The sequence below is a fragment of the Narcine bancroftii genome, chromosome 5, assembly GCF_036971445.1.
Source record: "Narcine bancroftii isolate sNarBan1 chromosome 5, sNarBan1.hap1, whole genome shotgun sequence".
NCBI classification, from domain to species: domain Eukaryota; kingdom Metazoa; phylum Chordata; class Chondrichthyes; order Torpediniformes; family Narcinidae; genus Narcine; species Narcine bancroftii.
The window spans coordinates 61,161,228-61,185,200 of record NC_091473.1 but is presented as its reverse complement, the minus strand read 5'-3'; the positions used below and the strand labels follow the sequence as shown (position 1 = coordinate 61,185,200).

The window sequence follows — 23,973 nt, the reverse complement described above, 5'->3', positions numbered from 1 at the left end:
GAGGAACTTTCCATGATACTCCTTGTGATACAATTTCCACATCAGCTTTCAACACCATCCTTGTGATAAACACCAGATGAGGCTTATGGGCCAGTTGGTGGGACATCAACAACTCACGTTTCCCTTACCTCTTGCAAGCTTGATTTGAAGTGCAGTCCTGATCAAACCCATGAGAGTGGAGGTGAAGTGGACAGTCTTATCCTCGGTCACAGGCATATTCATCAGCACCAGTCTCTACAGGGAGAAGTACAGTCAGCCTCAGTGGATCGAACCATGCTGCCTGTTCATCCTGACTCCAGACTGAATTGAGCAATGTCTCACACCAATCACTCTACCAGCTGAGGTGCCACCATTATTTTCCTCTCCTCTTGTCTTGCCTTGCCAACTCATTTTTCTTCTTCAACTCCTCCATGACCTCCATCTTCCTGCTGCCAAAAACTCTCTGGATTTCCAAGCAACACAGGCTGGTAACCATCCATCCTACCCCTCAGTCTTACCAGTGGTTTTCCAGAACCCCACCTTTACCTAATACAGTGGCCCCATGATTCACTGACCCTCTTCCTGATCCAGTGACCACCCTCACTCCACTGACCTTCCCCTGAACCAGTGACCCACCCTGGAGCCAGTGACCACCCATTGACCACTGATGACCTTGACCCAGTGACCCTCCCCTGACTCAATGATCTTCCCTGACTCAAAAACCCTCCCCTCACCCCAGTAATCCTCCCTTGACCCAGTGACCCCTAACAGTGACTCTCCTTGTCCCACAGCGGGCAGCTCACCAGATGGTTCTTCACCCTCCAAGTTTCCCATCTCCAACAATTTCACGATAAATGAACATAATCATTGCAACAAAATAAATCCTCTCCTGTCTCACATTCTGATCATTTGCCTCCATTTTTCATTGTTATTCGGGGCGTTTCTTTGAGTGGACAGCAAACTTTGAGATTGCAGGTGGAAGGAAAAAACTATTGGAGCTGTGGATGAGGGCTTCCACAACTCCTGTGTAGCCTCCTCCCTCCCTTCCTGCCACAGCCACGAAAGATTCCAGCCTAACTCCTCAATCCAGAGAAACTATCCAGCAAGGTGGCCATTCGGCCACTGTGTCCACCAAGGGTCTTCCCACCTAATTTCCCCAGCCCTGCAGGTCACGGCTCTTCCTGGCGCTATGTAAGTATGATTGGAACATAGGAAGTAGGAACAGGAGTAGGCCAAAAATGGCCCATCGAGACTGCTCCGCCATTCAATACGATCATGGCTGATCTAATTTATGACCAAACTCCACCTACCTGCCTTCTCCCCATATCCCCTAATTTCTCTATCATGTAAAAATTTATCTAACCAAATTTTAAATATGTTTAATGAGGCAGCCTCAACCACTTCCCTGGTTAGAGAATTCCAAACATTCACTACTCTCTGGGAAAAACTATTTTTCCTCATCTCTGTCCTAAATCTACTCCCCCGAATCTTGAGACTCCTTTCGTTTTAGTTTCCCCGGCCAGCTCAAAAAACCTTCCTACATCTATCCTATCCATACCCTTCATAATCCTATATGTTTCTATAAGATCTCCTCTCATTCTTCTGAACTCGAGCGAATACAATCCTAGACGATTTAATCTTTCATCATAAGTCAACCCCTTCAACCCAGGGATCAACCTAGTAAAACTCCTCTGGACCATCTCCAAAGCCAGTATATCCTTCCTCAGTACTCCAGGTGCACACCAGTACCTTATACAGTTGCAACGTTACCTCCCTACTTCTAAATTCAATTCCTCTAGCGATGATGGCCAACATTCCATTTGCCTTCTTAATAACCTGCTGCACCTGCAACCTAACTTTTTGTGATTCATGCACAAGCACTCCCAAGTCCCTCTGAACAACAGCATGCTGTAGTTTTTCACCCTTTAAAGGTGGGGGGATGGGGGGATGCTATGTCACCACCACCCTCTCTGGCAGGGAGATTCCCCAACCTTTTTGGGTGAGGTGACTTCTCATCTCTACTCCACCAATCAACACCCCCCCCCCCCACCCGCGCTCCTTGGATGTGATCCCTCTGCCAAGATTAATCATCTTGTACTGTTTACTGTCCAAGTCCCTTGTCATTTTGCCCACCTCATGAGGTCTCCCATCAGACTCCTGCGTCCAGAGTGAACAGCCCCCTCCCCCCAGCTCACCCACATTTTCTAGCTTGGCGTAGATTCCTCTGCATTGGTGAGACCAACTGTAGATTGGACTACGGTTGGCTGAACACCTATGCTCAGTCTGTGGGTCTAATCATAATCTCCCAGGGTCAAACTCCCCCAGCAGTCCCACATGGACATATCTGACTGGATCAAGGGGGTCAAAATGGAGTCAAGGTATGATGACATCAGTTCAGTGGGGCTGGAGCACATGGAGACAATGGGACTACTTGGGCAAATGGGTTTGATCAAGAGAGATGTTGTGGTGAAGGAGAGATGGTATAGAGAGAGGAAGAGATGGCATGGTGAGATGGAGAAATGGTGTGGAGATGGTGTAAAGAGATGATGATGTGAAATGACAGAGAAAGATGGTGTGGAGGGAATGGAAAGATGGTATGAAGAGAGGGAGAGAGAGAGATGGAGTGGATAGACCAAGAGATGCAGTCTTGCTGAGGCTGGGGAGCAAGACACTTGGGTCAGTGCCTGGGATTTGGATCCGCAATGACAGACCACCAGCAGTCTATCCACTCCACTTCCCTGGCCCAATTTTTCCTTTTCTTTTTTGAAGGGGCAGCCTTACATTGGGGAGGGTTCTGTCAAGCTGCACGTATAGTGTCCTGCCCTTCACTGACCCCAGGGACACAGGCTGAATTTCATCCTAGATAACAATATGATCCTTAACAGGTTTTGCATCCTATCCTGGCTAAGGGCACTCAGCACAAATAGAGTGCCTCAAACAACCAATTGTAGGTGGGAGGAGTTGCACCATTCTAGATAGGGTAGAGGATCTGAGACCCCTCACCTTGTCTGGCCTGTGGTAATATGTAGCCTGTCAAGCTCGGAAGCTCTGAAAAGAACTTCCTGTCTTTGAGGAATGGTATCTCCTTTGTTCGAAAACACTGTTGGTCAATTCAGGTTCGACCACAGCCATCAACAATCCAAATGGTTGGGGATCACCTATACATGTCTGGGCCTCGATCATTCAGTTCATCTGGTGGTACAAACAACTAAAGCAATGCAATAAACATCGACGGGTCAGCCGAGACATTGCTAAGGGAAGGCTGTGCCCTTTACACCTGCGAGGATCCCACTATTCTTTGCAGGTCTCGTTTCACCAGTGCCAAAGGTTTCCAGCCTGGGATTCAGGTGATGAGTGCTGTGACAGTGAAAGAGTTAGATGACTAATTGAATCAATGTGGAGCCTGGAGGCTAGAGAACTGGAATCAAACACAGTGCTGGTGGGACTCAGTGGGTCAGGCTGAATCCACGGAAGGTGATAGTCAATGTCTCGGTCCAGGCCCCTTTGACAGGAATTTTGCTTTCTTTCCTGATGAAGGGATTTTGGTTTGAGACCTTGCCTGTCTTCTCATCCTGTGGACACTGCCTGGCTTGCTGAGTCCCTCCAACACCCTGTGTCTGGATAGAATCATATCAAGATTTCACCTGGAGCCACAGACAAGAGGTTTGTCATCCTGCTTGCTTCTCAGAAATGGCCAGGGGAGCCTGGGCCACTCTGTCCTGTTTTCTATGACCAAAGGCAAGGGATGTGAATGTATGCTCCACAGAAGAAGGTATCCCAGCTAGGGTGGGTGAGGAGATCCCTGTCCACCAATCCTACTAACATTGCAATTGCCTCCCCAAGTTCTAGATTCTCATCCCAACATAAACAAACTCAACTAATGGAAATACACAACTTTAAGAAGGGAGTAAAACAAGTGAAAGTTCTCTAAGACTAATCACAGAGAAATGTGACAAAGAGAATTTAACCATCAAAAGTCATGTTGGAATGGGTGATGTTAAAAACAACCCATTTGATTGAGAATTGCCTCTATCCATCCCAGAACAGTGTCAGGTGTCAGGCAGGCATGGTTTGAACCTACACTCTTTCAAATTGCCTTGTAAAATGGGGTTAACAGGGCAATTTACTGGGTTGAAGGCCCAGGAACAGGGGTATTTGAAAGGGCTGAACTGGGCAAGCCAGTCAAAATCTACCGGGGTCCCAGACCTTCCTCAAAGGTGATCAGGGAACCCAGTAAAACTTATCCGGTGCCCTCCTCCACTGATTTGAAAGGGGAAATGGCTCACCCAGTTACTCTGGAACTTTAAACAGAAAGGGAACAGAAAGAACATGGGGAACAAGGGAGGGCGACTTGTCACTCACCATGTCATCGCAGGGGGCGGGATCCCCCTTAAATGGCCAGATTGGCAATTTAACAGGTAGGTTAGGCTGCTATTTTCAAAGGTGCAGGAGGCATACACGACCCAGTAATCTCACTTCAGGTCTCACAACTTGAAAGCGTCTATTTTACTTATACCTTGTAAGCAACTTTCGAAGGACATTTCTTCCCCAGACCCAGGGGCGGAGACATGAGTGTCAGCATTTGATACATGTCGGTGTAATGGATTCGGCCACTTTGCATGGAGGAAGGTACAGGTGGTAACCATGTCCAGGAGAAACAGAACAGGACAGAGTTAATCACATCCATTTCAATTAGCACAACAGACTTGGTTCTGAGAATAACAAAAACATCACAGCAAAAAGAGGCCAATCCATCTTGAGCTTATACAGCCTCTTTGGAAGAGCGATCCAAATCATCTCACTCCACTGCTCTTTCCCCTGAGCTCTGTGGACAATGCCCAATCCAATAACCCTTCTGAGAGTTCCAACTCTGGGCAGTGCTGTGTAAAATGGGCCTCTTGCTTTAATCACCAATTACTTGCAGGTCTTTATCTATTCAGAGTTCAGCTTTGGCATAAACATGGTGAAGTGATGCAGTGAAGTCCCAAATGATGACAGAATTTCTGGTCAAGTTCCCACTAGATGAAGTGTACGCAGTGCACAAGTAGCATCAGAGAGGAGAGAGGGAGTCGTGCAGTCTATACACGTGCAATATCATTAAAGAAACAGTTTCTCCTGGTTCTATTTGCTCTCCACATCTCCCATGTCACAAAAGCTCCATTCAAATGTGTGTGTGAGTGAGAGAGAGAGAGAGAGAGAGAGAGAGAGAGAGAGAGAGAGAGAGAGAATATGTGTGTGTGTGTGTGTGTGTGTGTGTGTGTGTGTGTGTGTGTGTGTGTGTGTGGGGTGGGGGCGATATATCTGTGTCTGAGGGCGAGTGCCGGATTAAGGTAGCGCGGGGCCTATAGCTTTTATTTTAAAGGGGCCCCAAATAGTGCCGGCTGGCGCACGCACAATGAGGGGGAAATGTGACTGCGGCAGCTCACCACCCACCCCCCACCCCAAGAGAGTTTCTGACGCTGACCCCGCATGTTCATTTTGGTAAGTTTGAAACAGTCTTAATTATTTAATTATTCTTAACAAAATGATGCTAGCTTTCTCAGGTCACTATAGATGCAGTGATTACCAGTGGTATATCTAGGGAACATGGTGCCTATGGCAAGCACTGAAATTCCACCCCCTCCCCCCCGTTAAAACTTACTTACACATTTTACATTTACAATGAAATTGCACCCCACTCCCCTCCCCTTTAAAACTTACAAAACAAAACTAACTTACGGCAGCGATTGGCTCAATGCAGGATCAATGGCTGTCTTCTTTACCCATAATTTCCCACGCAGCTGGAGCCGCTCTGCATTTCCCTGGCACTGCCAGAGTGGCTCCAGCTGCGTGGGAAATTATGGGTAACAGACACCTATTGCTCCCGCATTAAGCCATCACCGTGAGCTGCCGAGGAGGCCCTGAAGTGGCCCGATCAGATGCTGGAGTGGTGCTTCTGTGAACTCAGTAGCACTGCATCCCTGCTGCCGCATGGGGAGTTTGATGGGGCTATGAATGGCCAGGGCTAGGATGAGGCGATCGGGCGAGGTGAGAACAGTGGCGCCCACCTTTAAGGTTAGCGATTTTGGGCCTATAATCAGCTTTAATTGGGGTTATTAACACAAACTAAGTGTGGTATCTCATAGCCATTGCACAAAGATGAAAACTAAAATGTTTCTCATAATTCATAGTACATTAACGGGGGGGGGGGGCGGCCCTTGAAAATCCAGAGCCCGTAGCATATGCTACTTTCATTACTATGTTAATCTGGCCCATATCTCTGTGTAAGGGAGAGTGTTTGAGAGAGAGTGTCTGTGTGACTGAGGGAGTGTATCTGGGTATTTGAGGTGTATCATCACAACGCCTATCAACACAGGAGCACCCCAAGGACGCCTACATAGCCCACTGCACTACTCGTTATACACCCATGCCTGTGTGGCCAGGCATAATTCCAATGCTATCTACAAGTTTGCCGATGACATCACAGCTATCAACAGAATCACAAACGGCAATGAGGAAGCATACAGGAGGGAGATGGATCATCTTATTGAATGGTGTAATGACAATAACCTTGCGCTCAACATCAGCAAAACCAAGGAGATGATTGTGGACTTCAGGAGGAAGTTGGGGAACACGACCCAGTCCTCATTGAGGCCTCAAGCAGGGGAGAGGGTCAAGAACTTCAAATTCCTGGGTGTCAACATCTCTGAGGATCTGTCCTGGAGCCTCACATTGAAGCAATCATAAAGCAGGCATGCCAGTGGCTTTATTTGTGAGGTGTCTGGGGCAGTTCAGTATGTCACTGAAGACTTTCGTAAACTTCTACAGGTGTACCGTGGAGAGCAGTCTGACTAATTGTATCACTGCCTGATATGGAGGCACCAACTCTCAGGACATTAAACTTCAGAGGGTTGTTAATTTGTTCTGTGATATCACAGGCACCAGAATTTACTCCATTGAGGATGTCTACATGAGGTGGTGTCTTAAAAAAAAGCAGCCTCTATCTTCAAGGACCCCCACCACCCAGACCATACCATCTTCACTGCTACCATCAGAAAAAAGCTACAGGAGCCTAAAGATGAGCTCTCAATGGAACAAGGACAGCTTCTTCCCAGCTGCTATCAGATTCCTGAATAATCAATGAACCAAAGACACTGCCTTACCTTTAGTGCACTTTTTTTAATATATAGTATAATATGAATGTTTGCTCTATGATGCTGCCACAGAACACTTTCATGACTTGTTCATGATAATAAATTCCAATTCTGTAGGAGTTGGAACATATCTATATGTGAGGGAGAATGTGTCTATAGGTGAGGGAGAGTGTCTGAGTGTACATGAGGGAGGAGTGTATCTGCGTGTGGGTGGATTGTATCTGCATGTGGGTGGGAGAGTATATCCTCCTGAGTGAGAGGGACCTCAGTTATTGCATGGTTAACACCCTTCTGTGAGGGACCCCAGTTATTGATATATTATTCCCCCTGAGTGAAAAGGTCTGAGGGACACTAGTTGAGGTTGAGGGAGGGACCTGTGTCAAAGTAAAGGTGTCAGACAGGAAAGTGAAATGAACTATCACAGACCATGTAGCAGTGCCAGTGGCTTGAAGCTGGAACCTCCTATGATGAGCAGAATGCTGCTCCTCCTCCTGCCACATGACTTGGCCTGCCTCACAACATTAATGCATGGTTCAGGGCAGGACACCTACCACGCAGCTCGGTCGTACTCCGCCCAGACACGTACAAACTCATCCAAGTGATGTGGGCCCAAGATGGATGAATCCCGGGTCAGGTACTCAAAGTTATCCATGATGACGGCCACAAACAGGTTCAGCATCTGTAAGACAAACGGGTGATCATCGTCTTGATGTAGGGGATTGGTGGAGAGGGGGTGGTGGGGGCGCAGAGGTTCATCCTGCTCAAGACCTGCTCCAGTCACTTGAAATCAAGAGTTAAATTTATGGTAGGCTGACCCCCATAAGGGAGATCGAGGGGTGAGTGATCTCTGGGTTCTCGGAGTCTCTCTTGACTGGCTGCAGTTCAGCAATCACCAAGACCCCTGGCATTGCAGCCTTGGGTAGAGTATTACACTTGATCACTAGCAGTGGAATGCGTTGCTCTCTTCGACTGCAGCTCTGACACATTGTGTGCAGGAAGAACCATACACCAGAGGTGAAGGGAAGGTACTTCCCCTTTACATTGGGGAGCTGGAGTGGAGGCTGCTGCTTAAAGCAGTGCTTTGTGAGTCGATTCATGCCCTCAACAGATACCTTTCACTTTTGCGGTTTAGATGAGACTGTGCTTCACATTCACATGGATTATATGAGCTGGAACCAAGCCATGCCTCAAGTCTGCCCCACACTTTGGGCACCCAGTATAAGGGTGGTGGTGGGGGTTTGTGTGAGGAGGATCAGTTGAGCGATGTCCTCATCAGTCCCGTAATGAGTCTGGCCAAGGTGGCTGTCCTTGGGTCCAGGCACAGCAGGAAGTTGAGGATTTTGCCTGGACTAACTGACTTCTCCTCTTCCAAGGTTATATGCATGCCAGTGGGACCCTGGAAAAAGATGGCAGTGTGCTCACAGGCACCTTGGTGGATTTCCTTGGGGTGGCTTCCCAAGGGCTTGTCTGTATCGTAGACAGAAATAATCATGGTTGAGTTTGAAACTTAAGATCTGTGTGCATATACTGAATGAAGACTAAAATAGTATTGTTATGTTTTGGAATGGTAGAATTAAAGAAACAAAAAGGCAGAAAGTGGTTTGGAGATTACAAATTAAAATAAAGACTTTCAATTATATAAAACAACTTGCAACTTCAGGTCCACTCCAAATGTTTCACAGAGAATTAAATTCTTTTTAAAGTGTTTCAATACACAAGACATCACCCCAATTTATGATCAGCAAATAATAATGTGATTTGTGTGATTTCGTTTGAGGGATATATATATTCACCATAACACCAGATAAAGTATTGGGGTGTGTGTGTGTTTCATTCTACATGACTTTTGATGCATATGTTGAGTGCCCCTTTCAAGAGACAATACCAATCCTTCCCCTGTTGTAGTGATGTTTAAGAGATACCTGAGCCAGGATACCTCTGCCATTTGTAATTCAAGCCATATCAAAGGGCAATGCAGAGGCACCTCAATGTATCTCACAAGCATCAGTACCATAAACTCCAAGTTCGAAATGGGAAATAGACCTGAAAAGATACTGAAGTGAGAGCCTTATACACAGAGGCAAAGGTGATTAAAAGCAAGTAGGGATCCCTGACTGAGGGCCGAAAGATTTTGAATACCAAGGGCAAGGTGCTAACAGGACCAGAGAATTATTCTGATAGTTACAAATGACTGGATGTTGCATTGTGTGCTTTCTGATGACATTCTACAGATTTCTTATTGCTCTGGTTGCCACTTACGAGAAATGAGCAGAGGAATATGAAGGATACAAAATAAAAATAAGCAACATCTGTGCCACAGCTGGGCTCCCTGGTCCCCTCGCACTCTTTCCCACTCAGACAAGCCAGCATGATCTCCTGCCACGATTCCCCAGTCGCACTCCTGCAGAGAACATAGCCTGTTAGTATTGGCAGAAATACAGATTTCCCCTCCACTTTTTGTCCAGCATTTTAGATCTGTATTCCCAGGTTCTTGCAGCATCACTAATGGGAACAGCTTCTCTCTGTCTCTGCAGTTGTGACCAGGTCCAGTTTAGCAGCACCCTCAATTTATTTTGCTCGATGAACAACCCCAGCTTTTCTTGACCAACATGGTGAATGGATTCCCCATCCCCTTCAATCTTTGCTTTGAATATTGACTGCATTCTCTCCAGGACCTTCACATCCTTTCCAAAGTATGGTGTTATGCAATTCAAGTTCATTATCATCTGACTGTACAATCAGATGAAACAGTGTTTCTCCAGACCATGGTACACACACATACATACATACATACATACATACATACATACATACATAATACATAGCACATATTACATATATAAATAAAAATATAATATAAAATAACTATGTACAGTATAAATATTCCAGAATATTCTAAGAGACTCAAGGTTGTAGGATTCTGTTCATCAACAGGAAGAAGCTATTTCCCAGCCTGGCAGTCCTGATTATGATGCTCCTGTACCTCTTTACTGATGGTAGTGGATCAAAGATTCTGTGTGCTGGATGTAAAGTGTCCACAATAATTATTTGAGCCCCATTTGGGCAAAACTCCCAGTGATTATTGTAAAAATAGTGATCATGGTTGCAATGCAACTCGAAATGCCTTACCATTTGATTATACTTGGCTACCACTAGGGACTGACGTAGAACAACCCAGGATGCTGGAGCTGTAATGGAGGCTTGCAGCCTCATGGTGTTGTTTACATCAACTTTAAAGTAAAGAACCTTTTCCTTCATCCATGTATTGTCTAAGAACTCTCAAATTCAAATACAAGAAGAAACATGGTGTCAGAAGTGGGATAAAGGAAATTAGAAAGAAATACTTTAAAAGGTAAAATCTAAAGTCAGCAACTGATCAATGAAGAGAAGCTAGCAAAGAGAAAAATGGAAGGATTACATCCACCAGTGAAAATTCAGCTGACAGGTAATATGGCTGAAAATTGGAACAGATTTAAACAGCATTTTGGATTGTATTTAGTGGCAGTTGGAGCTGACGAGAAAGGTGATAAAGTTAAAGCATTAGTTTTCTTGCATGTTGTGGGTGAAGCAGCCCTGGAGGTGTATAATAACTTCACATTTGCTGCTGAAGGAGACAAAATGAAACTCAAAAAAATAATGGAACAGTTTGAGGCATACTGCATACCTAAATATAATGTGACACTTGAGAAGCACAAATTTTTCATGTGTACAGAAAACAGAAGAAAGTATTGATCAGTATGTGACTGAATTGAGAAACAGAAGCAAAACGTGTGAATTTGATGGACTGAGTGACTCGCTGATAAAAGGTGAACTTGTGTGTAGTATTCCAGATAATAGTCTAAGGGAAAGACTGCTAAGAGAGCAAAATCTAGACCTGGAAAAAGCCATAGCACTCTGTAGAGCTGCAGAAACTGTAAAAACACAGGCAAAAGAGCTGTTCAGTGAAACTAGCTGCAATGTGGATGCAGCAAGGACAGACATAAACTGTTTAATAAAAAGCGTGCCAAAGTGGAAAGAGAGGCGTGGCCAGCCACAAAAATGAAAGGGACAATCCAAAGACATGTCGTCGATGCAGTACACAACACCTACCAAATAAGTGTCCAGCATATGATAAAACATGCAATATGTGCAACAAAAGCAACCACTATGCCCATTGCTGTAGGAACCAAGTGGAACAAAGCAAGGTTCATGCAGTAGATGAAAGGGAGATAGAGGAATTCTATGTAGAAATTGTGACTGAAAACAAGAAAGAAAACAGAGACTGGATGTTGAGAGTAAAAGTGAATGACATATACATTTTAGTTAAATTGGATACTGTGGCACAAATCAATGTAATATCAGAGATTGATTTTAAGAAGATTAGACCCAGACCAAAGATGTATGGAACAAAAATAAAGGTGACAGGATATTCAGGTACTGATATACCAGTGCAAGGAGAATGGATGGTCAAATTGAAACACAAGGACAAAGAGCACATGCTAACATTCATCGTGGTACCAAAGGATGTACAGGCCATACTAGATTTAGCAGCCTGTGAACCTGGTAAAAAGAGTCCTCGTAGTGGAAGGCGAAGGAGAGACAGTCTATGATGAACTCGTGAAAGAGTACAATGAGCTATTTCAGGGTCTAGGCTGCCTTCCAGGAGAACACATGATCAGAGTGGATAAACGTGTGCCACTGATAATACATCCATGTAGAAAAGTTCCATTTGTGCTTCAAAAGCAACTAAAAGCAGAGTTGGGAGTGGGTGAGTTCACTCATTGTTGTGGACAAAAAGAATGGAAAGCTTAGAATTTTCCTGGATCCAAGAGATCTAAACAGAGCAATAAAAAGAGAACACTTTAAGCTTCCGACGCATGAAGAAATCATGTCAGCAAGTTAGATGCATCATCAGGATTTTGGCAGTTGAAATTGGATGAAGCAAGTTCAAGACTGCGCACATTCAATCGTTCATTTGGCAGATACAGATTCCTAAGATTACCATTTGGAATTGCCTCAGCTCCTGAGATTTATTATAAAACTATCCATGTGGTCTATGAGCACCTGGATGGAGTTGATACCTCAATGGATGACATTTTAATATGGGGAACCAAGAGAATGGAGCACGATGAGAGACTAAGGAAAGTGTTGGAAGCAACAAGGAAAGAAAATCTGAAGTTGAATGGAGAGAAATGCCAGCTCGGGGTGACAGAGCTAACATATGTAGGAAATATTATTGGCAGTGAGGGCATCAGACCAGATCCCAGAAAGGTGTCAACCATTTGGAACATGCCAAAGGATGCAAAAAGGATGTACAGTGGTTTGATGGAATGGTCGACTATGTGGGTAAATTCATATCTAACCTCTCAGAAAAGATGGCTCCATTGAAGAAGACGAACAGAAAAGAACATTGAACGGGAATGGGATCATGAACATGAAAAGTCATGGAGCGAACTAAAGAAACTGCTCACAGAGGAACCAGTTCTGAGATTTTACAACCCAGCAAGATCCATCAAGATATCATCAGATCCATCACATAGTGGGCTCAGTGAGGTTCTTTTGCAGAAATATGGTGACTGGCAACCCATTGTGGATGCATCACACTCAATGACAGACACGGAGACACATTATGCTCAAATTGAAAAGGAACTGCCCAGCATCACATACACCTGTGAAAGTTTTCATCAGTTTGTGTCAGGACAAGCAATTAGTGTAGAGACTGACCATAAGCCCTTGATTGCATTGTTCCAAAATACATTAAATGAATGTCCAATTAGAATACAAAGAATGATGATGAGGCTACAACACTATACACTGAATGTACCATACACTCTGGGTAAGCTAATGTACACAGCAGACATTTTGGTGAGATCTGTTGACACGAGAGAGCCCGCAAACACCAAAATGGATGAATACATGAATGCCTTTGTGGACATGATTACAAGTGCACTGCCCATATCAGATGCAAAAATGGAGCTCATAAAGTCAGAGACAAACAAAGATGAAACACTGAGACAACTGAGAAAAAACATCTTGGATGAGTGGCCCAACATGAAGCAGGACTGCTCACCTGATGTTGCAGCGTACTGAAGCTGCATGGCGAAACTATCAGTGGTTGAAGACATCATCTACAAAGGAAGCAAAATCCTTATCCCAAAGAGTCTGAGAAAAGAGATGCTAAAAAGGATCCATGGAGGACATCTCGGAATCAAAAAGTATAAGAAAAGGGCACAAGAGATGATGTACTGGCCAAGAATCAACAATGATAGAACAAATGAAGTATTAAACTGTATAATTTGCTGGAAATATCAAGCAAGCAATCCTGCAGAACCACTAAAGCCACACCCAGCACCATACAGACCTTACCAGAAGTAGGCGTTGACCTATTCGAATGTCAAGGGAGGGACTATCTGATAGTCAAAGACTATTACTCCCTGTATCCAGAGGTGTGTAAACTGAACACCACCACTGCAGATGCTGTAATAACAGGTATGAAAGCCATATCCTCCAGACATGGCGTGACAAGTGAGGTCTTCACAGACAATAGACCCAAGTTTTGCAATTTCAAGTTCCGACAGTTTGCCAAAGAGTGGGACTTTGTACACACCATGTCAAGTCGTCATTTTCCACAGTCCAATGATCTAGTGGAAAAATCAGTACAGACAGTGAAAAGACTGATGAACAAGGCAAAAGACAGTGGAACCGACTTTTAACAGAGCCTGCTAGTATACTGCATAATGCCACTCAAGTGTGGTATGTCATCAGCACAACTCCTTATGGGATGTAGGCTAAGATCAAACCTACCCATTCAGGAGAACTTACTAAAATCAAAAGAGGGGGAGAAAGTGAGGAAGTTAAAAGAACAAAAGAAAGAAAAGCAAAAGTATTACTTTGACAGAGGAACAAAAACCCTACCAGAACTTTGCATTGGTGACCAAGTAAGGCTAAAAGACAAAGCAAACTTATGGACTCAGAAGAGAACTGTCCTTAGTGAAGTCCACCCAAGATCATACACCATTCAGACAGATGAAGGTGCTGTTCTGCAAAGAAATCATAGAGACCTTCAAATGGGACCAGCCACAGTAGATGGAAAAACAGATACTATTGAACAACCTGAATGCACATCTGAGAAGACATCGTCTGAGGCAACCACTCAGATTCAAGGACAATCAATCAGGAGATTGTCAAGACACTTGAATCCTCCAAAGAGACTCAATGAGCAAATTTAAAGACCCCTGTTATAGAATGAAGTTGTGCTATCTTATTCGCTCTTCAAGTTTTAGTGTATGTAAATGTGAACACACAAAACAAGTTTAAAAAATATTAACAATGTTGATAATAATGAAAATGTAAGTTTTTGGTTTTAAAGTTAAAATTGCAGAGTTATACAAAGAAAACATGTTAGTTAAAAGTAAGCTACTTTTGTTTTAAGAAGGGGAGATGTAATGATAGTGATCATGTTTGCAAAGCAACTAGCAATGCCTTACCATTTGATTACACTTGGCTGCCACCAGGGGCTGATACAGAGCAAGATATACTGTATGTTGGAGCTGTAACGGAAACTTGCAGCCTCATGGCATGCCTCATGGTGCTGTTCATAACAACGTTAAAGAAAAGAACCTTTCCCTTCATCCATGTGTTGTCTTAAGAACTCGCACATAAAAGTACAAGATGAAACAACCGTCAACTGAGGAAAAGGAAACCCCAGTGATATTCTAAGTCGTTTTGACGATTCTCTGTGTTGATTTCCAGTTTGATGCTTTGCAGCTACTGTTCCACACAATGATGCAGCCAGACAGGAGAGTCTCATGTATAATGTTGTCAAGTTGAGGTCCGGTAGCCTTGCCCTCCTCAACCTCCTGCCCAGTGAGGAGGTGTTGTGATTCAGGATAGGTCATCCTTTATGTACACATCAAAGAACTTTGTGCACTTCACTCTTTCCATGATAGAATCATTGATGTGCAGTGGAGAGTGGTCAACTGTCTTCCTGAAGTCCACAATCATCTCCTTTGTCTTGTCAACCGATCCAGAGAAGACGAACAGAACAAAAGATCCCACTATTGTTTGGAGCAGGAGAGGCCACTGAAACCAAGTGTGCTGCCATTTTCCTTCCTGCAATTCTGCAATTGTGGCTGAGCTAACGATTTACACAAACCCAAACTGGCTGCCTCATTGCGCGAGTTCGTAAGCTGCAAGGCATCAGACCGCAAGACCATGTTGAGGATTTTACGAACTGCTGAGGCAATCATTGGTCTCTTTCCCTCCTTTTGTGACATTTACTGGGAAAATTGTATGCAGAGGGCCTGAAACAGAGGGGATCATTCCACCTGTCCATCCTACAGTTACTGACTTACTTCCCTTGGGAAGGCAATACTGGGGCATCAGGCCAAGGACTGCCAGAATGGGTGACAGGCACTTCCCTAAGACTCTGTGATGAATAAGTAATACTCTGTTACCATTAAGGTTTCTTTGATGTTCATTTTATGAACTTTGAATTCTAAAGTTTGGGCTGCATGGTTAGCATCGTGGCAGTGCCAGTGACCGGGTTAGAAAGGAGTTTGTGCATTCTCCCCGTGACCACATGGGTTTCTTCCACATGCTCCGGTTCCCTACCACATTCCAATGATGGAGGGGTTTAGTAGGTTAATTGGTCTCATGGGTTTGATTGACGGTGTGGTCTCGTTGGCTGGAAGGACCTGTTATCATGATGAATCTTAATTTTTAAAAAAATTTAGATATACAGCACAGTAACCGGCCCTTTCAGTTCATAAACCTGTCTGGCCCAATTACATACTTTCTCTTTGACCATTTTATTTTCATAAGGCATACTAAGTATTTATCTGGAGTGTTGGAGGTTGAAGGGAGAGTTGATAGTCATTTATAAAATTATGAATGTTGATAGGGTAGACAGTCAGAATCTTTTTCCCCCAAGGGTAAAAATTATCAAACACTGAAGGTCAAGCATTTAAGGTGATGGGGGTAAGGTTTAAGGAGATGTGCCGGGCAAGGATTTGACACAGAGAGTGGTGGGTGTCTGGAACAGGCTACCAAGGGTTGTGGTGGAAGCAGATACAATAGCAGTGTGCAAGAGGCTTCTAGATACACATATGAATATGTAGGGAATGGAGGGATATGGATCATGTGCATGGAGCAGATTTAGTTTAATTTGGATATCATGTTCAGCACAGACATAGTGGGCTGAAAGGCCTGTTGCTGTCTTGTTTCATGTTTTAAAAAGAAGCAGGAGTTGGCCATTTAGCTATTCCAGCCTGAAGAGTTTGTACGTTTCAATGAGGTCATCTCTTATTTTTTTGAGCTCCTCCTTACATGGACGACTTCTCATTCCAGGAACCAAAAGCCAAACGCTCTCTGCTGGTGGAACTCAGTGGGTTGAGCAGCGACATTGAGAGACAATGAATGATGTCTGAAGCCGGGACCCTTCATCAGGACTTAGAAAAGTCGCCCCTTCTTTTTCTCCCTCTGATGCCGCTTGACCCACTGAGTTCCTTCAGCAGGAAGAGGCCTGCTCCAGCTTCCAGCATTAGCAGTTTCCTGTTTGGAGAATATTTGATGTATTGCTTCCACTGGAAATATATCCTTTTTAAGGTAGGAAATCAAAGAGGACTCACCATGCTATCTAACTCTGGAATTACATCCTTATTTTGTGCTCAGATCCTCTCCCCTTTCACTTCTGGCCTCAGCTTACTGGGTGTGTGGCAGATTCTTACCAGATAGGAGCCCTTTAGAGGAGGTGTGTAGCTTAAAGGTCTTTGGCTTGGCTTCGCGGACGAAGATTTATGGAGGGGGTAAATGTCCACGTCAGCTGCAGGCTCGTTTGTGGCTGACAAGTCCGATGCGGGACAGGCAGACACGGTTGCAGCGGTTGCAGGGGAAAATTGGTTGGTTGGGGTTGGGTGTTGGGTTTTTCCCCAAGCTTAAAGGTAGGCATGTGTTAAATCACCTTCATGTTTTCTTTGGAAGATTTGCAGTAACGTGGCAAAGGCATTCTAGAACTCGGGTCGTTCCACCACTAAGATCATTCCAGTTCCACTTCTTGTACTCTGTGACCACAACATTCGTTTCCAAGTTGCCACAACCCCATTTCCCGTTGTCTCTCCTTTCTTTGCTCTGCTGAGATACCACCCATCTCTGACTGTGGGTAGTACACTCTCAAGGCCATGGGTTTTGTCTTCTTTACCCACAGCAAGTCAGGCTTTGCTGCCTGCACATTATTCTCACAAAGCAACCTTAAGGTGTCCACAGACCACGCTTGATGGCGGATTTGTCTGTTACCTTCCTCATGCTCCCACACCAACAATGAGAAAACGGCACCCTACATTTTAATTTTATTATTGAAAAACCTGTACGTATGGGTTAACTTGCTTGGATAGCATGCAGAATTAAGTTTTTAATTGACTGTTGGTACAAGTATTTCTAAACAATTCAATTCAGTTGCACCCTAACTTTTATTAGGTTTTTAATTTAGATAATTTTTTTCGATTGCTGAAATCATATTCTAAAACACTTCATTTCATTATGCATCAAGTACATATCCCACATTTTACCAACGAGAACTATTTCAAGCGCACTTTAACTCCAGAATAGTGATCCACTGTTTCACAGAATTTTAAATTTAGGGTACAGCATGGTAACAGGCCCTTTGGGCCCATATGCCTGGGGCCCCCAAAGAGACTAGAACACCAGCTTATCATTAGAAAGCTGATAGGTAACTTCATATGCCTGACCGATAAAGATGACAGCAAGGTTTTTAGTGGTAACTCATCTTTTACAGAGCTAAGTGTGAAAATGGCATACAACAGTCAAATTCAGATTGGAACTGGCTGCATTGATTCTCATCACTGGGAAGGACTCACCGAAATAGCAGCATCAGAGCATTGAAGAAGGTGTGGAAGTTGTTGTGCCGATTAATGGGAGTGTGGTCATCCAGGCCGATATTCCCAAAAAGCTATATAAATCCAGGGAAAGATTGTAAGCAGAGAATCTGTCAGCATACAGAACACACACACACCATTGTGTTGATAGGTTAAAGCTCCTGTATAACAGAGAGGCCCACCTGCATTCCGATAATGGCATAAATGAAGAACAGCATTGCAATCAGGAGGCAGACGTACGGAAGAGCCTATGGAGGAGAACATTGTCTGATCACAAACGCCACAAGACTTATCAGAAGATGGAGAGTATTCAGTGAGACTCAAAGCTCTTGTTGTTAATGATCATTGAGAGGGAGCTTGATTTCAGAGCTTTTCTACCAGTCCAATTCCTCTTCTTATTTCCCATTCGGGATTGAACGGGTTATTGGAGCTACAAGGCTCTGTCAGCTTTTCTGTTTGCCTTATCATTGGAATTGCTTAAAAAATCCCCTTGCACCTCCTCCCTCTCCAAATTAGCATGAGAACCAACACTTCTTAAGTGCAATAATATTTCTGCTGCTCTGATGACAGCTCTCATATCGGTAAGGGAGGCGATATGGGAGGCAGTGCACAGGTAATAGAATTGAACCATGCACAGATCCAGTTGCCACACAATTATCTAAAACGTGTGTCGAGTTTTCACCTGTCCATTAATATCTTAACGTGCCTCACTCTCAACGCTCACTCAGAAAGCCAGAACACGGAACAATGTGCAAGACTGGGGAAAGGGAAGCAAGGCACTGTGTCAGACAGAGGCCATGAACCTTTGAATCAATTCTGAAGGGGCGATGAAGTGACTGCTACGAGTGTGCAAAATGGGCTCCAAATGTTTAGTTTTTTTTTAACTGAAAGATATAGCACTGAAACAGGCTAGGAAGGACTTGTAGCTGTGAAAATAAGTTTGGGTTAGGGTTGTTGAGCTTTATAGCAGCAGGGGTAACAGAGGGGGAGCAGGGAGAGCGTCTCACAGATCTCCCTTTGGAGAGAGGAGAACTTCTTCAAGGAAGGCACTGCTTGATGAGACCACAGTGGAGCAGTCAAATGGAGGCAACAAATCTACAGGTGATGGGGTCCAGTGAACAGAAGTGCTTGATAACCGCAAAAGGCCATGCAGCATCTATAGGAAGTAAAAGGCAGTGGTCATATTGGGCCTGAGCACTTTGCTGATTGCTTTTTGTAACAGGCCTTTCCAGCCCATGGACCTGAGCCACCTAAATACACCGATAATTAACATGGCCATTTCAAACTTAACAAAATGGAGGACATGCATGGGCAGCGTCAGAAACTCTGTGAGTGTGGCGCCACTGTCACACTTTCCCCTTGTTGCGCATGTGCTGGCCGGCACTTATGCCTGCTGCATTTAACAAGTACCCTTTCTGCCTTTTAATTTGTCCTCTATTTGGGGGTGTAGGGCCTACACCCCCAAATGGAGGACAAATTAACATCTGGCTCAAGGTGTCACTGGACGCAGGACAGAGGGCTCAAAAGCTGGACTGTCCAGCCTAAAACCGGACATTTGGCCAGGCTACCCATAATATGTTAATCTAGTTTTGGTTTGGCTGGAAGAGTTTGGGAGAAACCTCTACCTTAAAGGACTGCACAAAGGTCCAGAGGAGGATTCGGATGGTATAGCCCTGACGCAGCAGCTTGATCAGACGGGCAGCACGGAACAGCTTCAGGAAGCTCAGGTTCACAAACTTCAGCTGTGGAGAAGTAACGGTGAAAGATCAAAGGAAATCCTTTCACGATCTGTGTTACAGCCCCAATCAGGCTCTGCCCCATCACCGTTGTCATTACCAGGTAATGGGCCACGCTCCACTTCAGGGATTCTTTATAATTCTGGCCCTGCCCTATTACCCCAGTGAAACACAGGGGGATCCACCTGCCTGCTGACAACAGAAAAACAACGAACCCCAGGAACTCTACTTCTCCACCTCAGACCCCACTCCACATGATGCTCCTCTTCTCTACCTCAGACCCTCTCCCCTCCATCCCATCACAGCTACCACATCACATGATGCTCCTCCTCCACTGTAGACCTCCTTCCCGTCACTATCAGAGCAACCCCCACTCTGAACCCTCACAACTCCCAACCCAAGATATCTGCTTTTCTCCACCTCCCTCTTTCACATGATTGTGCCCTCTCTAATTTTGGCTGGTCACTTTCAAACCCACTTTCACCTGTACTCCACTTACATTCAATTCTGACTGTGCCCTCTCTGTCTTTTGAGCGTGCCTCTCTCAAAGTCACCCAAGCCTTATACCCTCCCACACTAGGTTACACCTCTCATTGTTATAATTTCCCTTTTTGCACTCACTCACTCACAATCACACTGTCTCACTATCTTCCAGTTGATCCTCTCAGTGTGGAGGAACAGAGGGATCTTGGTGTCCAGGTCCATAGATCCTTCAATGTTGCTGTGCAAGTTGATAGGGTGGTTGAGTCTGTACGAGGTGCTGACCTTAATTTGAGTTCAAGATTGAGTTCAAGAGCCGTGAGGTAATGTTGAAGCTCTTTGGACCACACTTGGAGTATTGTGTTCAGTTCTGGTCATCCCAATGCAGGAAAGATGTAAAAGCTTAGAGTGGGTACAGAAAATGACCAAGATGCTGCTTGGATTGGAGAATGTGTCCTGAGGCAACATTGAGAGTGGAAGGGGATTTTCCTTTGGAGCGACGGTGGATGAAAGGCGACCTAGTCAAGATGTATAAGGTTATGAGAGGCTTAGGTAGGGTGGACAAGCAGCACCTTTTTTCCCAGCATGGCAATGGGCAATACCAGAGGACATCTGTTTAAGGAGGAGAGTGGAGGAACGTTTTTTTTTTAACACAGCGAGTGGTGGGTGCCTGGAACACATTGCTGGGGTTGGTGGTGGAGGATGTGAAAATGGAGACATTTAAAATAATCTTTCTTACATACATGTACATAATAAAAATGGAGGTTTATGGGGTAATGTAAGAAAGGGTAAAATTGTGGTGGAGTCGGTTTGAAAGGTTAGTATAACATTGTGGCTGACGAGCCTGTACTGTTGTATGTTCTATATTCACGGCCACCCACCACACCCAGTCATGTTGTGATTGGACGCGGTCTCACACATACAGTATTCACATGTGATGGGGCAGGACATTGGAGCACCGTACATTGCATTCTGTGACAATGATCTCACTGATGCTGCCCACCACCGTCACAAAGTCGAAAACGTTCCAGGAGTCTCGGAAGTAATTCTGTAAGGGACCAACCAACAGAGACGTCAGTGTGTTGAATGTCTCTATGATCTGTAAACACAAAGCAGTAACTGCTGCTCCTGAGGCCTTATGAGATGATGGAATCACTCAAAAATCGATTGCTGGTGTTTCCCAGGATCCACATGCTGTCCCCTTGTTAAAATACCACAACTCTCTGGCCCACCCTATCACATTATGGTTTGGTCACATTGAAGGTTACCTCACTCAATCCGGTCAAAAACACCCCAAAGGCAAAACGAGTCCATGCAATCAGGCCTTCACACTTCCTTCAAGGAGAACCAGGTGAAGGAGAGCATCGTCCATCTCAACCTGCTCCTTGGAGTGAAGTGTTGCTGTTCACAGTGCCCAACCCTGGGCATCACAAGATTCCTGGCCCGATTCTTTTTAAAAAATGTTATTTAAATTTTAGGGATACAGCACGGCACAGGTCTTTCCGGCCCATGAGCCTATGCTTCTCAAATACACCCGCATGACTAATTAAACTACCAAACCCGTGCGTCTTTGGAATGGGTGAGGAGTCCAGAGAATCCAGAGGGAAAGCCACATAGACATGGGGAGAATGTACCAACTCCTTACAGAGAGCTGTGGATTCAAACCCAGGTCACTGGCACGATAACAGCATTACTCTAACTGTTTCACTAACAGCGCCATTAACACCATTTCGCACCCCACATCGCTTCACCCAAAAGAAAGAACTGTGCTCACCAAGAATCCAAAGGCAATAATCTTGAGGATGCATTCGAGTGTAAAACTTATGGTGAAGGCGATGTTCATCAGCTTCAGTACACTTGCGAAGCCCGGCGGGGGAGAATGGTGCTGCCACAGGAGAGAAAACAGGCAGTCAGGTGACAATGCGACTGATTCAACATGCCAGCCTCTAAACAATTTCAACCTGGACTAAACTCCCTGAGCAACAGAGAGAAAAATGGGGCAGTGGATCCCACCCACTTCCATTCATCTTAGTAAGGGTTGGTCTTACCATTGGGGTGGTCAAGGTAATCCATTGCAAAGGAACACTGGTGGTTGATATTACGTCAAGACATTAACATTCCCAGTTCAGGAACAGTTTCTTTCCAGCAGCTATCATACTCTTGAACCTTCCCCAGTTAGATGAATCAGGGACTTCTCTGACACCACAAAAGACACAAGACCATCTGAATTGTAGCTGTCACTTTTTTTTGCAATAGGATAACTATGAATATTTATGATCTCTTTTGCATTTATTGTCTATTTTTAATTTAGTTCATTCTACTCTTGCATTTGTTTTGTTTGTCCAAGGTACCTGACCAGCTGCAGGAAGTAAGAATTTTGGTGTGAATGTACATTCCACAATGTGCATGTCATTAATGGTTTTTTTAATATTTGGACATTGAGCACGGTAACTGGCCCTTCTAGCCCACAAGCCCATACTGCGCAAACACACTAATTAACTGAGAAACCCTGTATATTTTTGGAAGGTGGGAGGAACCCGGAGCACCCAGAGGAAACCCACACAGACACAGGGAGAATGTATAAACTCTTTACAGACAGTGGTGGATTGGAATCTGGTCGCTGGTGCTGTAATCTTCTTCTTTGGCTTGGCTTCGCGGATGAAGATTTATGGAGGGGGTAAAATGTCCACGTCAGCTGCAGGCTCGTTTGTGGCTGACAAGTCCGATGCGGGTCAGGCAGACATGGTTGCAGCGGTTGCAGGGGAAAATTGGTTGGTTGGGGTTGGGTGTTGGGTTTTTCCTCCTTTGTCTTTTGTCAGTGAGGTGGGCTCTGCGGTCTTCTTCAAAGGAGGTTGCTGCCCGCCGAACTGTGAGGCGCCAAGATGCACGGTTTGAGGCGATATCAGCCCACTGGCGGTGGTCAATGTGGCAGGCACCAAGAAATTTCTTTAGGCAGTCCTTGTACCTCTTCTTTGGTGCACCTCTGTCACGGTGGCCAGTGGAGAGCTCGCCATATAACACGATCTTGGGAAGGCGATGGTCCTCCATTCTGGAGACGTGACCTACCCAGCGCAGTTGGATCTTCAGCAGTGTAACAGAGTTGTGCTAACTGCTACGCTAATTGTGCCACCAATAAACTCATCATCATTCTCATTTCCAGTCGCAGCTTGTTATGGCTACAAGATATCAATGGGGTATGTTAGCCAGCAGTTCAGTCTGGGGCCCAGTATCACTCAATTCTGTCCAGAATTATCTGTTCAGTTTATTTCTCCACACTCACCAGCCCCTGCCACACTCCTCTCCCTCACTTTACCTCCCCCAACACTCTCATTCCCAATACAGGGTCTCGACCTCCATGGACACTGCCTGACCTGATGAGTTCCTCCAGTTTTTTTGCAGCAGGAAGGATGTGGAACCTTTAGAGAGGGTGCAGAAGAGATTTCCCAAGATGCTGCCTGGATTGAAGAACATGTTGCATGAAGAAAAGATGAGTGAGCCTGGGCTTTTCTCTTTGGATTGATTGAGGCTCAGAGGTGACTTAATAGAGATGTGTAAGATCAAAATGAGCTACAGAAGGTGGTGACTGCTGCTCAGAAACCTCCCTCCCTCCACGGACTCCATCGACATCTCTCATTGTCTTAGAAAGACAATCAACATACTGAAGGACCCATAACACCCTGGATGCACTTTCTTTTCCCTCCTCCCATTGGGGACATGATTCAAGAATGTGATAATATGCACCAAACAATTCCTTCTCCACAGTCATCAGGCTCC

At 44.9% G+C, this 23,973-nt stretch overlaps 1 protein-coding gene across 4 annotated transcripts in view; it reads right to left on the bottom strand.

Moving 5' to 3' along the window:
• The window catches only part of LOC138763427 (probable voltage-dependent R-type calcium channel subunit alpha-1E), a 252,290-nt gene that overhangs the window by 32,358 nt on the left and 195,959 nt on the right, over nucleotides 1-23,973 (bottom strand). For all 4 annotated transcript variants that reach the window (XM_069937538.1, XM_069937542.1, XM_069937541.1 and 1 more), the window contains exons 30-38: nucleotides 21,974-22,084; nucleotides 21,164-21,247; nucleotides 19,609-19,725; nucleotides 18,166-18,231; nucleotides 17,966-18,057; nucleotides 9,372-9,513; nucleotides 7,664-7,791; nucleotides 4,496-4,592; nucleotides 129-234 (exon numbers count right to left, since the gene is read on the bottom strand). In XM_069937538.1, the coding sequence (XP_069793639.1) occupies nucleotides 129-234; nucleotides 4,496-4,592; nucleotides 7,664-7,791; nucleotides 9,372-9,513; nucleotides 17,966-18,057; nucleotides 18,166-18,231; nucleotides 19,609-19,725; nucleotides 21,164-21,247; nucleotides 21,974-22,084 (943 nt within the window). The remainder of the gene's footprint in view (nucleotides 1-128; nucleotides 235-4,495; nucleotides 4,593-7,663; nucleotides 7,792-9,371; nucleotides 9,514-17,965; nucleotides 18,058-18,165; nucleotides 18,232-19,608; nucleotides 19,726-21,163; nucleotides 21,248-21,973; nucleotides 22,085-23,973) is intronic.